This window comes from Ochlerotatus camptorhynchus, unplaced genomic scaffold (assembly GCF_037179485.1).
Source record: "Ochlerotatus camptorhynchus isolate MF236.1 unplaced genomic scaffold, CSIRO-AGI_Acam_v1.1 ptg000146l, whole genome shotgun sequence".
Classification (NCBI taxonomy): domain Eukaryota; kingdom Metazoa; phylum Arthropoda; class Insecta; order Diptera; family Culicidae; genus Ochlerotatus; species Ochlerotatus camptorhynchus.
Genome location: NW_027040636.1, coordinates 2,203,383 through 2,216,423, shown reverse-complemented (window position 1 = coordinate 2,216,423; position 13,041 = coordinate 2,203,383). Strand labels below are relative to the sequence as shown.

General features: G+C 36.7%; 1 protein-coding gene across 2 annotated transcripts in view; it reads right to left on the bottom strand.

Moving 5' to 3' along the window:
- Nucleotides 1–234: 234 nt before the first annotated feature.
- FMRFa (FMRFamide) overlaps nt 235–13,041 on the bottom strand; it is a 45,269-nt gene continuing 32,462 nt past the window's right edge. For both annotated transcript variants that reach the window (XM_065221611.1, XM_065221612.1), the window contains exon 2: nt 235–1,555. In XM_065221611.1, coding sequence (XP_065077683.1) covers nt 561–1,547 — 987 coding nt within the window. In that variant the 5' untranslated portion in view covers nt 1,548–1,555 and the 3' untranslated portion in view covers nt 235–560. The remainder of the gene's footprint in view (nt 1,556–13,041) is intronic.

The window sequence follows — 13,041 nt, the reverse complement described above, 5'->3', positions numbered from 1 at the left end:
GCTATTATATATGATATATATGCAATAGCTATTGCTATATTGCTTTGAGATTTCTGCCGCATACATTATTTACACCTGTGTTAAAATAAAAAATAATCGAAATTTTACCGAAAGCCCTTGTCAGCCCTGCATATTAAATAAAAACAAACAAAATCATCAATAGATTCAATTTCATTACAATGGATTTCGGAAAAGTGATGGCATAATTCATCCACGTGATTTTAATGCGTATTTTTTAATTTTATTTTATATTACAGTAAATCAGTATGACTGAGATGATAATGATAATAACGACTACAATCAATCTGTAAATTTATAAATATAGCTAAATAGTAAGAATCACTTCATCTGGTTTGTTGACTAGTTTATTTGGTATCCTTGAAGCTTAAAGGAAGATTTCACCATCATTCGCTATAGCCAGATTGTTAATCCCAGCCTTATCATAACGGTTCAACTTCAATGAAATAGAGCATACATTGAACGTTTTAAATATCACTAACAATCTGGCTATAGAAAACGGTATCAGTTCGCTTAAATTTTGTCTATCAGTGTGCAAAGAACTAATTGTTAGAAACGTAAAAAGGAGCAAGGATGTCCTCTTCTCGTAAATGTATTTCGTAGTCTTCATCAGATTTGGAAGGGGCGTTGTTTTTATCCGATGGATTAATTTCAACGTTTGTGGTTAGTAAAGACTCCGTGCCTGTTCCGTTTCTACTGGATGCTTTCAGTGTCTTGTCCGACCGTCCGAATCGCATAAAATTGTTATCCATCTTCATGAGCCGCAAAAAACGTGGATCCGATCGGCCAAATCTCATCAAATTACCTTTCGATCGGCCAAAACGCATAAGGTTCCCACTAGCACGGCCAAAACGAAGCAGATTCCCTCGTTGAAGATTCGCTCCAGCTCGACCAAATCGCATGAGATTGGCTCGGTCTAATCGAAGAAACTTGTTAGCATCGGCTCGTTTACCAAATCTCATCAAGTTTTTCGGTGAATCACGCCTGTAATATACAAACTGCTTTGGTTTGATTTGTTCTCCAGAATCACTGACTTCTGTAATTTCATCCGAGTTAGGTGTTCGTTTAGAATACGTGGATTCTTCACTCGAGTCACCGGCATTCTCGTTGTCTAAGTGATCATTCAAATCTTCGTAATGCACGAGTGAATATGGCACATCAGTAGGAATTCTTCCAAATCGCATGAATCCCTGACCGGCACGACCAAATCGCATCAAATTAGCCTGTTTACTAGCACGTGCTACACGTTGTAAGGTGGTAGGATCGGTACGCCCGAATCGCATAAAATTCTTATCCAAAGCACTGCGTCTTCTTGCTTCTATTTCCGTATTATCACTTTTAATACTACGGCGGAACTCAAAGACTACTCCATTGTTGTTGCTGTAATCGCCTTCATTCCCAGGGTTATAATCCAGAGAGACGGAAGGATCATTCTCTGCTTGACTCGTTTCCGCCAATTCATATTCAGCACAAGATAAATGATTACTGCATTTGTATATCAGAATTGCGAGGAATAAATACATCTTCATTGCGGAATCTGTAAAGAAAAATAAAGCAGTTTGAATTATTAATCCTACAGTCGAATTTGAGTCTCCTGATATTCAGTAAAAGCGTGCTATACCATGCCAGTAGACGGTAGTTTCGATTCCCGGTAAGGTTGATTAATTTGTCGTGATGGAGAATTTCATGACCATTCTGGGTATTGAGTTAATTTGTGCTTAGGACACAACAAACATGGAAACCTCCGGTTTATTTAGCTCTCAATTCATAAACAGGAAGGTGCTCAAAGAACACCAAGTTGTGAGGCCAGGTGCAAATTTCCATTTCCATTACCATTTTAATGTTATTTTTTGTTGTGCGTAGCATTTTTGCATCAAGCCTAGAAAAGCCTTTTTTATATTTATCTTTATTAAGGAGACTTTGCCTAGAAAAGTCGAACATAAAATTACAACTCGATCAAATCCAAGAGCGAGCTGGGAACGGAACTTGCCGCCTCCAGAAAGATTTAGGCGCGCCATACTTAGAGAGACTACACTTAGAAATAACTATTTTTATACTAGACGTTATCCATAGAACATAAATAAATATGTCATGTAAAATTAAATATTCCGGAACCGAAACTTATTGTAACTTGCAAAAAGTGGCTTTGATTGAATTGAATTTCTCGTTTCATTCAACTTATTTTCATATTATATGAGCCGCTTGCATGTTCGGTTTTAGTGCACTGAAATATATGTGACTTTCTCGTAGTGTGTATAGCTAATTAATAAAAATTCTAGATTAGGGCGCATAAGGTTTTGTGAACATAAGTCATTGTTCACAAAACCTAATGCGCCCTAGTCTTGAATCACTCCTAATATTTTTTTTTTATTTATTACCTATACGCCGATTTTTCACACATATAAACTCGTCCTCGCAAACTAGCAACACAATCAGGTATGGAGAATGATTCCTCTGCAAGTTCGTATAGTTTATTTACGTTAAGCTACAAGTTGGTATTGTTTGTTTTACACATGAGTGTTTGCAATAAGATCAAAAAATGATATCTATGCGTCAATACGTCAGTTAGGAGGTATACACGGAAGATTAAACCAATAAATGGTAATAACTTTTTGTACAAAATGGTAATAACTTTTTGTACAGAATAAATGGTAATAACTTCAACAAAGTTTTTCTGCTTTGTTTTCCCAATATGAATTTCAGGCAATGCGTGATTTTTTTTACAAGCAAATAAATGTGTTTAGCCGTTTTCCATACTTCCTTTAACATTTTCTAGCATTTCCAATTTCACATAGTTTTTAGGGACCAAATAGAACATAGAAGTAGGGAACAGCGATTTGTAAAATTGACCCACACTAACAAAAAAAAAAGACAATTTATTGATATCGCCTTCGACCTGAACGACGGGTGACGCTATAACCAACAATCAATACGAAACTAACGATTTTAAATTGGCTCACCACTTTAGTAGCCTATTGGTCCCAAGCAAACGATTAACGTAGCCTATTCTAGTCGAAATTCTAGTACTACGCAATGTTTGTTTTGATTCGCTATGAAAGTTTGACAGATAAAATGAGGGGCTATTGGTTTTTCCTATGTTTCGAGGGGTGAATCGTTTAGCTTGGGACCGAAGAGAGTACCAGAGCTGAGCCAAAAAGTTGAGCACGTTATTTCGAGACCTTCTAGTCTTAGAGTTACCTCTATGCTATAACCAACAATCAATACGAAACTAACGATTTTAAATTGGCTCACCACTTTAGTAGCCTATTGGTCCCAAGCAAACGATTAACGTACCCTATTCTAGTTGAAATTCTATTACTACACTATGTTTGTTTTGATTCGCTATGAAAGTTTGACAGATAACATCAGGGGTGTGTGGATTCATGCAGAACATGCAGGGGTGAGTGAAATAGCTTGGGACTGCTTGGGACCGTTGTTCTGGTACTGAGTGAGCCAAAAATAATAATGATTTTCTTCGGGGCCCAGTGGTCTTAGAGTTACCTCTATGCTATAACCACATGATTACGAAGCCCACAAATGTACTTTTCATATGACACATACATTTCATGTGTATTCCTGAGTAGATTATGTTCAAGTGTGTGTGTAGATAAGTAATAAGTGGAAATTTTTCAATACAAATGTGTGTGTTTTGTTTTGCGTGTAGAATGTTTATTGATTGATTTATTTATGTACTTATTTATTTATTTATTTATTTATTTATAGTTACTCGTTTGAGGCTTTTTATTCTAAATAAAAAAAAATTAAACACTAGACTAAAAACAAACAAAAATTACGTTTAAAACATTGAACATTCCAACCAGATGCGATCCACAAAAACAGGCCATCACTATCCCACACCACTACAATGACTAATGTGTCTTTGTGTTTACTTCGTTGTATAGTGCTATTGTTTACATTTTGTAGTTGGAAATAATAATTTTAATTAAATTAATTGTTTGTTAGTGCTTTAGTATGGAAGGAAGAAATTTATCTTCTATACATTATTAAGTTATTCGTTCCTCCTCATAGCAGGCTGGATGCCTCTCGGAGACAATAAAATGTATCGATTAAAGTGTAAAAAGTATTTTTTCTGCTGCACCGAAACATCTTATACCCCGTTCACATTACAGTGTATATCATGTGATATACGCTGTCTTGCAATGAGCACTCATACATCTAGTTTTCTCTGGAAATCCTATGTATGAGTGCTCATTGCAAGACAGCCTATATTACGTGATATAGGCTGTAATGTGAACGGGGTATTACAATCCTCCACCGTCAAATGAAACATCAGCAACACAACGTAGTAAGGCATCCGAGCCGATCTTTTCCAAAAACGTATACATTCTACAGACTACTGAAAATGAGATATTCTAAAATGTTGGTCAGTTCATCGAAAAACCCGTTTTTATATTATTATTTTTCAAGTCTCAATCCCAGGGAATATCCACTCAAACGATGTCTCGAGATAGTTATGCAGTTTTTAGAAAATTCTTAGCGAAATACCAAGACAAAACGGGCAACTCATTTTTTGCTCACATGGTCATCAATGCATACCAATTACTACTCTGGAGATAACTAGACCAGGCACAACAAGGCTTTTTTGATACACAATGTAGAAAATAGCTCACAATTGCATCAACAGTCAACATTTTGCACGTTTGATTCGATGTTGCCTCGAAAAGCCACGATTATCAGGTTAGCCTTGAAGTCTTAAGTCCAAATCAACTAGATAAACTTTATAAAACACTAACGGGTGTTCAATAAAAAATGAGAATGATTTCAGCGCCGTCCAGCGCTCTTGTGAGAGCATCGCGACTAAGTTGCGTCGTACGGCTGACCAGGGCCCCTTCTCCAATATTCATTGAAGTTTTTTTTGAAGAATAAACATAATGTTTTTAGTAAAAAAATACTGAATTCGTTGAAAAAAAATTTTTTTTTACTAGCTATATGACTGAAAAAATTCTCATTTTTTATTGAACACCCGTCTGACACAAATTTTTCACAGTAATCAGTAACGTCTGCTTTTTTTTATGATAAATTTTGTTGGTTGTTTTTTTAATAAGACATATACAGTACAGGATAAAAGTATAACACAGTAACTTTTCAGGGAGTGCATCCAAATATCTGAAATTTTGACTACTGGTACATCAACTAACAAGATTTATCAGTATGGGTTTAAGCTTAATTGACTGATAATAATTTTAGTTGGCAATAATTTAGATAATGTTAGCCAAACGCTTCTTATTTCACTGCCTTTTTGAAAACTGATATTTCTTGAAGCACAATGAATCGATTTAGCTTATTTATTCTTCTCATTTCTTAATATTGCTCTTTGAAGCGGCTTGAAATTTTCTAAAATCTATTACGGATAAAAAAAAGTATATAGTTCAAATTTTGTATCACTGTTTATTTCACTACTCGTGTGACATAATTTAAAAATTCCTAGTTGAATAACGGAATGAAGTAAAATATGACATTGCAGATAAATTTCTTATATAGTAGTACTGCTAGTCAGTGGAAGTTAGATAAAATACACACATACACATAAACACAGACGAATATTTATAGTCAATTTATAACATCACCTTGTTATTTAAGATGGAGAGATTCTGGTTTTCAAAAAAGCTTCAAATACACTAAAATATAAGTACTTTTGGAACAGAAATAACAAAAATCTTTGGTTAAAAATGTTAAACCGAAACGATCAAATTTCTTTGATTGTTAAGAAAAATTCAAACTGTTGTAGCATTTTTCGTCGTTTGACTAAAATTTAAGGCGTTTTAAAGATCAATAGGGTAGATTCATTTCGGCAATATTTCCATCATATCGCGGAGAAACATTAAACATATCAATGAAGTCGATGTAAACGAATCAACTATACGTTTGGTACGATATTTTATAATTATTTACTTATGAAAGAATTTCGTCTAACATAACGCAGCTCTTATACGCCTTAAGCCATTACATTTTCTTAAGCGTTGAAAGACGAGTGGTTAACACACGAGCTCCGTAATCTCAACGTCCGTGGTTCGGTTCCAGTCTCCTCCGATTTATTATTTTTTTATGTCAACATTATTTTTCATAAGGCAAATTAATGAAATTCATACTGTTTTCTTGTGGCTAAAATTCATAAGTGTTTCTTATGGAATTCTTACGTTCTTTTGCCTGCGTGTAGAATCCGTAGGCCGAGTTTGGCGTCAAGAAGCAGTGTTAGACTTTTGACAATATCTCAACGATTGGTTTCTCTTTATCAAATCTTACACTACGTACGGAAAGGTAAATACATTTGGAAACCATCAGTAATAATAACATTCCTACGCAAGATTAAGAAAGACTAAGTGTGGGTTGTGCTTAATAGGCCGGAAATGGGGTAGTTAACCCTATATGGATATGGATTTTCGTCAATTTTGAGTTAACACTACTGCACTACCAATGCTCATCAACTACTATATTTTGAGATAAAACCATGCACTATGATTATTATAAAGATGAAAACTAGATACATCAAGTCAGCTTGTCCCATCATGCAAAGTAATCGGAAATCAGTCCAAACCTGAAATTTTAATATTCAGGGATCAAGTCATAGTTCTGCTTTTTGAGTTCTGATTTTTTTAAACTAATTTGACGAAATATGCAAGCTTCATACAAAATTATTTAAACTAGAAAAAATATAGTTAACTTGGGAAATAAAGGCTTATTGGTACGCACAAAAAGACCTGTAACTCGTGATTCAATAAGTTTAAAAAGTCCATCAATGGTTGCTTTACAGTACTTTTATTAAAACTTAAAAGTTACAACTTTTTCAGGCATTTTTCGATGTAAAACTTTTGACCGGGAAGCTGCTTAAAATCGAGTTTGACGTATGTTTCGTCATCGATCAAAGTGCAGCCGTTGTGTTTCGTCGAAACATGGTCGTACAAAAGCCTTGCACGCTTTTTGGCAACGGCATTCTGCTTCATGTGCCGGTTCGGATGTTTACTGGCTTTGTACGACTTGTATAATTCCCTGGCATGGATGTTCCGCACCATTTGAAAGTTGGCCTTGCACCTTCTGGCCACATCTCAGATCGAACGACCGGGGTTGGCTTTAACGCACCTCAACACCTTGCTGCGCAGCTGACGATCCCTGGTTCCAGTTTTATCGTAGGACCGCTGATTCCTTTCCACACTCAGGGTTTCCTTGTAGGTTTTGATCACTCGACAAACTGTTGTTTTCGGCATCTTCAGCACTTTAGCCAACTTGCAAACGGACCACTCTGGATTTTCCAGGTGTTTGTGAACAATATTTTTTCTTCTTTAGAGTTCCATTTGACGATATTTCTGAACGCGATCGACTACTTTGATCAAACTTGCACCAGTTGTTCTCTATAGAAGTGTAAGCAAACCTTTCTCAAATATTTCGACTCCCAACACTAGAGGCGTGCTAGCGGCGCGCGAGACGCGTACCAATTTACTTTTAGTCAGCCTTTATACTTCAAAGTATCGACTGCCATTTTCTTGAGATCTAGATTTTCCATATGGGACTAATATGCGAATATTTTTGTCCGGTACTGTGTGTCCCGAATCCATTTTCTCATTGACAAACAATGTGGGGTTGCTTTTTTGTATCATCCATTCAGGATAATATGCAGTTCAGCAGGTGATTCCAAATACATTGTCTACCGGACGCTGAATTCCATTTCCATTGCAAGGGAAATAAAGCCCCATTTGGCATTCGCAGCTCTCCGCGGCAGTTAAGTTTATTTTCTACTTTTCAAAAGCGGCTGCTGGAGAACAATATCTGGGTGAGTTTTTGTCTATATTTCCTCTTTTCGTGCTCTATTCATACTCTCTAGGTCAAAATCCGGAGACACCAGTCTAAGCGGTAATTGTGCAAGGCACAGTTGCCTGAGGTTTATGTTGTTTTAATTAAGAGCTTTTTGTCACTCTATGGCGGTATATTGCATATCTGCTTTTCCTGCTATAATACCTTAACAATTTAGTTTAATTACTGCACTAAGTGAGCCATGATTCTAAGAACATCGTCTATGAACATCTGCTGCTATTAATTTCCCAACACAATGAGAATGATGATTATCTGTCAAATCCCTATAAATCTAGAACGTTGCATAAAATTCGAGCTAATCTTTGATAATAACCGACATAAAAGTGTCAAGCGTGAGTGTAGATATTCACCTATTTTAAGAGTACTATCCGTACGATAAGTAATGGAACTGCTTTCATGTAGCAGCAGGACATAATCTCCTACCGTAATTTGATTATCATGAAATTTGGATCAGCAGAAGATGCTACTAACCTAGTGGCATTGATTTAATGCTATCCTGAATGTTCCTTTTAATTAAGAATTGGTTCACATAGATATTGATTTAACAGTACAATATTGTTGAGTTAGTTTGAAAATTTTATGTGGACATGCTTTATGAGTTCAGATCGTTTCTTCAAACATTTTCACAATTTTGTTTTGCCTATAAATATATAAATGACTAATGTCTTTTTTTCTGATTGAAAAACTAATTAAAAAATCAGTATAGCTGAAACAACTTACGTTCGCCCTTTCTAGTTTTAATAAAGCATGTCCAAAAATAATAGTGCTGTGATAATTTATTGATAATTTAGTGTGAAATTGTCCTGTGTACCAAAGAAGAATTGTTCCTTCGCGTGCCCCGTAGTGATTTTCTATCTGGATAAGTAGGTAAACAGTTGCACTGTTCACTGCAGTTGGTTCTCGTTGGATTTACATGTTGCTTTCGTCGTGGCGCACTATTGGGAGCTTTTTGTTAGGGGCTGCTAAGCCAGCATTGTTCTGTTCAAGTGTGATAATTGTCTATCAGATCAGAGTTGTGACGAGCAGAATTACCTGATCACGTGCGTCAAAAGTATAGAGGAAGAGCTGAAGAAGGTATTTCAACTCTTGGACTCGGCCACTTGCATGCAAGATCACATTGCTGCTCAGATGGACATCGCGTTAAAATGCGGGATGGAAGACATTAGACTAAATGTGAATGGTCTTCTTGAGAAAATTAACTTTTGAGAATTTGGACAGTATGAAAAGTTATTTTTTTTAAATTTAAAATAGATTAGCTGAAAATAATGATCAGTACAGTGCATCAAGGACGATTCAGCCGGAGTCGGACCAAAATACTAGACGCAAAAAACGTAAATTCCAAAATAGTGATGATGATGATGTTTTGATGAAAATGCGAGTTTTGCGGATGTTGTAGAAAGAGCTAGTCGTACTAGTACAAGTAACAATTTCAGTAAAAGTATCAGTAACAGTAACAAACTGGATAATCGTAAGACACGTCCGATTATTGTGATTAAGCCAAAATATTCCAAAAAAGCTTGCGAACATGCTCGCAGGTTTTTTAAAAATACGGCTGGATCCAGAAACACACAAAATCAGTAATTTTAGGAATGATACAGATGGCTCAATTTTGGTTGAGTGTGCACCAGAAGCTAATCTAAATTATATGAAAATGGTATTGAAAAACAATATGGGTAAAAAATATTGTGCTGATGGTCCCACTTCGGTGCCATGATTGCAAATAGTGGGCATGAGCTATACATAAAAATTCAAAATGAAGACATCGCAATAAAAGATGTAAAAGTTGTCAATATGTTTGAAAATCCACGCTTCACTTATTGTTGTAATTGAAGTCGATGTCGATACGTATAAAAGTTTGTTATGCGCGAAAAAAGTAAATGTAGGGTGCTCGCTAGTCCGGCGATTAATGTGTTGAGATGCTTCAAATGTAGTGAATTCGTACAAAAGAGCAGATATTGCAAAAATTGAGAGAGGTGCGCTAGGTGCAGCCAACTACACAAAACGTCGGAGAGTACGTCAACTGTATTGAAATGTGTTAATTGTTTAAAAATTAATAAAGGACGTAAAATGAGAATCAATTCGATTTTTTGTTATTGAATATTGCGGAGTTGTCAACAAACTACATGGCATTACATCATATTATTGAGGAAAAACGTTTTTTAGCTGAAACTCATATTGTAGAAACTGAAATTGATATGTCATCAGGAAGCTGGAATTGCCAATAGTTGGGAAAAAGTTCGAGTCAGCGTGTAAATGTTCAACTCGTGTCGTGTCCCATGAAATCATTCACAAATGTCTATAACGCGTTTAAGCACACTAAACAATCATAAATGGAGCAGAATGTGACAAAACCTCGAAAAAATTGCGAACCTAATTGTGGAAAAACACTATTTTTTAGTGCACTCAAAAAATAAATCACATTTCCAATGGAAAATATCCATTAGAATTTCACTTAACTTTCATGTGATCTCATAATTGGGAATCGCATCACAAAATCACATGAACCTTATGTGTCCAATGAAGTTTATGTGATTTGCCATATACAATTCATGTGATCGTATGAACGTTATTTGAATTTCAGATAAAAATCATTAATTTTGTTATTGGAAAAATATCATGTGCGTTCCCAATGGAAATTATATGAAAACTTTTTTCAGTGTGGAGTACGTTGATCATCAAGTTCGAAAAAAATATGAACACAAACGTGCGGTTTCTTTATGTCCTTCACACTATCATGTGGTATTTAAAGATGTGTGGTGGCAGAACATTTTGGATTACATTAAAGCCTTAGGTGCAATCCTAAATTTTCTTCCAATACATCAATTTGTATATTTAGATGCTGAAAAGATGCACAAAGACTCAATTGAACTGAATCTCTGTATGAAAGGAATTCTAAGGAACACCTACATATTTTAAAATAAATTGGAATCAATCCGTTAGTTACAGTCACCAATGAATGGTTGGAAACAAAGTTCAATCTTAGTTTAGTGTTCAATGCGGAACCAGACCGCAGTGACTAGCGTTTTGTAAAAGTTTTAGAGACCTGGTTTGAGGCATTCCTTGATTGGCTGCAATTTCAAGCAGCTTCAGGCCAGATAGGCCTGAAAAAATGACTCGAACCTTCTGTGATTTACACAAAACTTTGTATAATTATGTGTTGTGGGCAAACATTTACATTTTGACAAAAAAATCGGTCATTTTAGAACTTGTAATTTTTGACGTAGGACTACGTCTTTGATTTTTATATGGGGGTACACTTTGTGAAAACCAAAAATGGAACATGTAACAAATTAAGAAAGATTTTGAACGTTAATAACTCAGCTGCCCCTGGTCCAATTTCAATAATTTTATCATCAATCGATCATACATATGGGTACGCATCGATAACAATGCTTCCGAATGTTGATTTTTAACAAGAAACTATTGAAAAACTGGTAAATGTCCAGCATTGTCCAAAAGCGTCTAATTAACTAACAAATCCACCAATTACCTACATGCATATGCTGCTTCCCCAGCACAGTCGTCAGAGAGTAGTAAGTAGACGAAACAAGTCGAAGTGGCATTCGCCTCCGATCCTCGGGCGCGTGCGAATAGAGAGGATGGAATTGCGTAATATTTTGCACACTCATCGCCATATTCAGAACCAAACGCAAATTCTTTGAGATAACTACCATCCGTCGTCTGGCTCGCCGTGGCGGTGTCTGACGTATCTCCGGTCTGATTTACGAGGTGTGCTTAAGGTGTTCCAGAAAAATGAGATCTGTAATGCTGTCACCTACACTAAATACGCCAAGCGTAAGCGGCCATGGATGTAATCTACGTTTTCAAGCGACAGAGACGCACTCTGTTTGGTTTCGGAGGTTAAATCATCACCAACTTTGGCAACAAAACGGCTCTTTTCAGGGCCACCAAGCTTGTTACAGTAAAGAGTAGGAATAGAATTCATCTGCCTGTTTGTCCATATTCAGAACCAACGATCACACAAAATGCTCATGCTCAATCAAACTGGAAGCAGGGGTACAAATTATTTTGATCAACCTTGATCAACTTTGAATCGCCACGGCCGGATATTTTCGATGGAAGAAGCAACAATCTAGCATCTAATTCGACGAAGACGGCAGGAAACATTTGTGAAGCCGAGTTATTTACGAAAGAGAGTGTCGATGAATAGAATCAATCAATGTAGATGGGATCTATTGAAAAGTGACGCGAGATTTGTTTTCCGTACTGAGCTCCAATGCTACCGACGCCAGGGAGGCAGCTCTCACACCTGGACCCTACCAATCGACCCATCAACTCAACCGGGGACCAACGGCTTTACTTCCCGAAGGAATGCGTGATCAGAGATGTTATGCCTTAGAACATGCCGGTGGTGCCGACTGAGATTGGACCCAGGCCTGCTGGGGTGAGAGGTAATCACGCTAATCACCGGCGCCGATATCTTTCAAGGTGATATCACGGCGAATGAGATCGACCCAAATTTGAGTTTAGTTATCTCAGAAATAAGAAATAAAGTGCAGGAACTCAGCGATGAGTAAATTTGCCTCATGTTTTCCCAGGTTTTTGCAGGATTTTCCAGGTTTTTCCAGGAAATTCCAGAATTTGAGTAAAGTAAAGATTTAATTAACTCAGTCTATTGGTACTACTCCGAGACTGAATAAAATATTCGTAAATTTCATCATTTTCTGGTAGATTTTTTAGGTTTTGCACAGGAAAACATGTAACAAATTTACTCATCGCTGAGTTCCTGCACTTTTGGCGATTATGAGTGAACTAAACTCAAATTTGGGTCGTTCTCATTCGCCGTGTACGCAAAAGGAAAAGAGCCAGTGTCGCTATTTGATAGCAAACTACTCATAATGGGAGGAGTCTTTGTAGCTTTTATACCACTTGGTTGCACATCATTCTGCTTTAACCTGAAAAGATATAAAAGAGCACTGCTGTAAGGCATTAGCTCATTTTCGCTTCGGACGGCATGGTGAACAGCAATGGCAGCAGAAGGAAGGTGGTGGCTAGTCCACTCCTTCACACCTAACAAGCAACAATTGACTGGTCTGGTAAAGGAGGCGCCAAGCGTCATCGCAAAGTTCTTCGAGATAACCGCCATCGCATCGGTCGTCTGGCTCGCCGTGGTGGTGTCAAACGTATCTCCGGTCTGATCTACGAGGTGTTCTGAAGGTGTTCCTAGAAAATGTG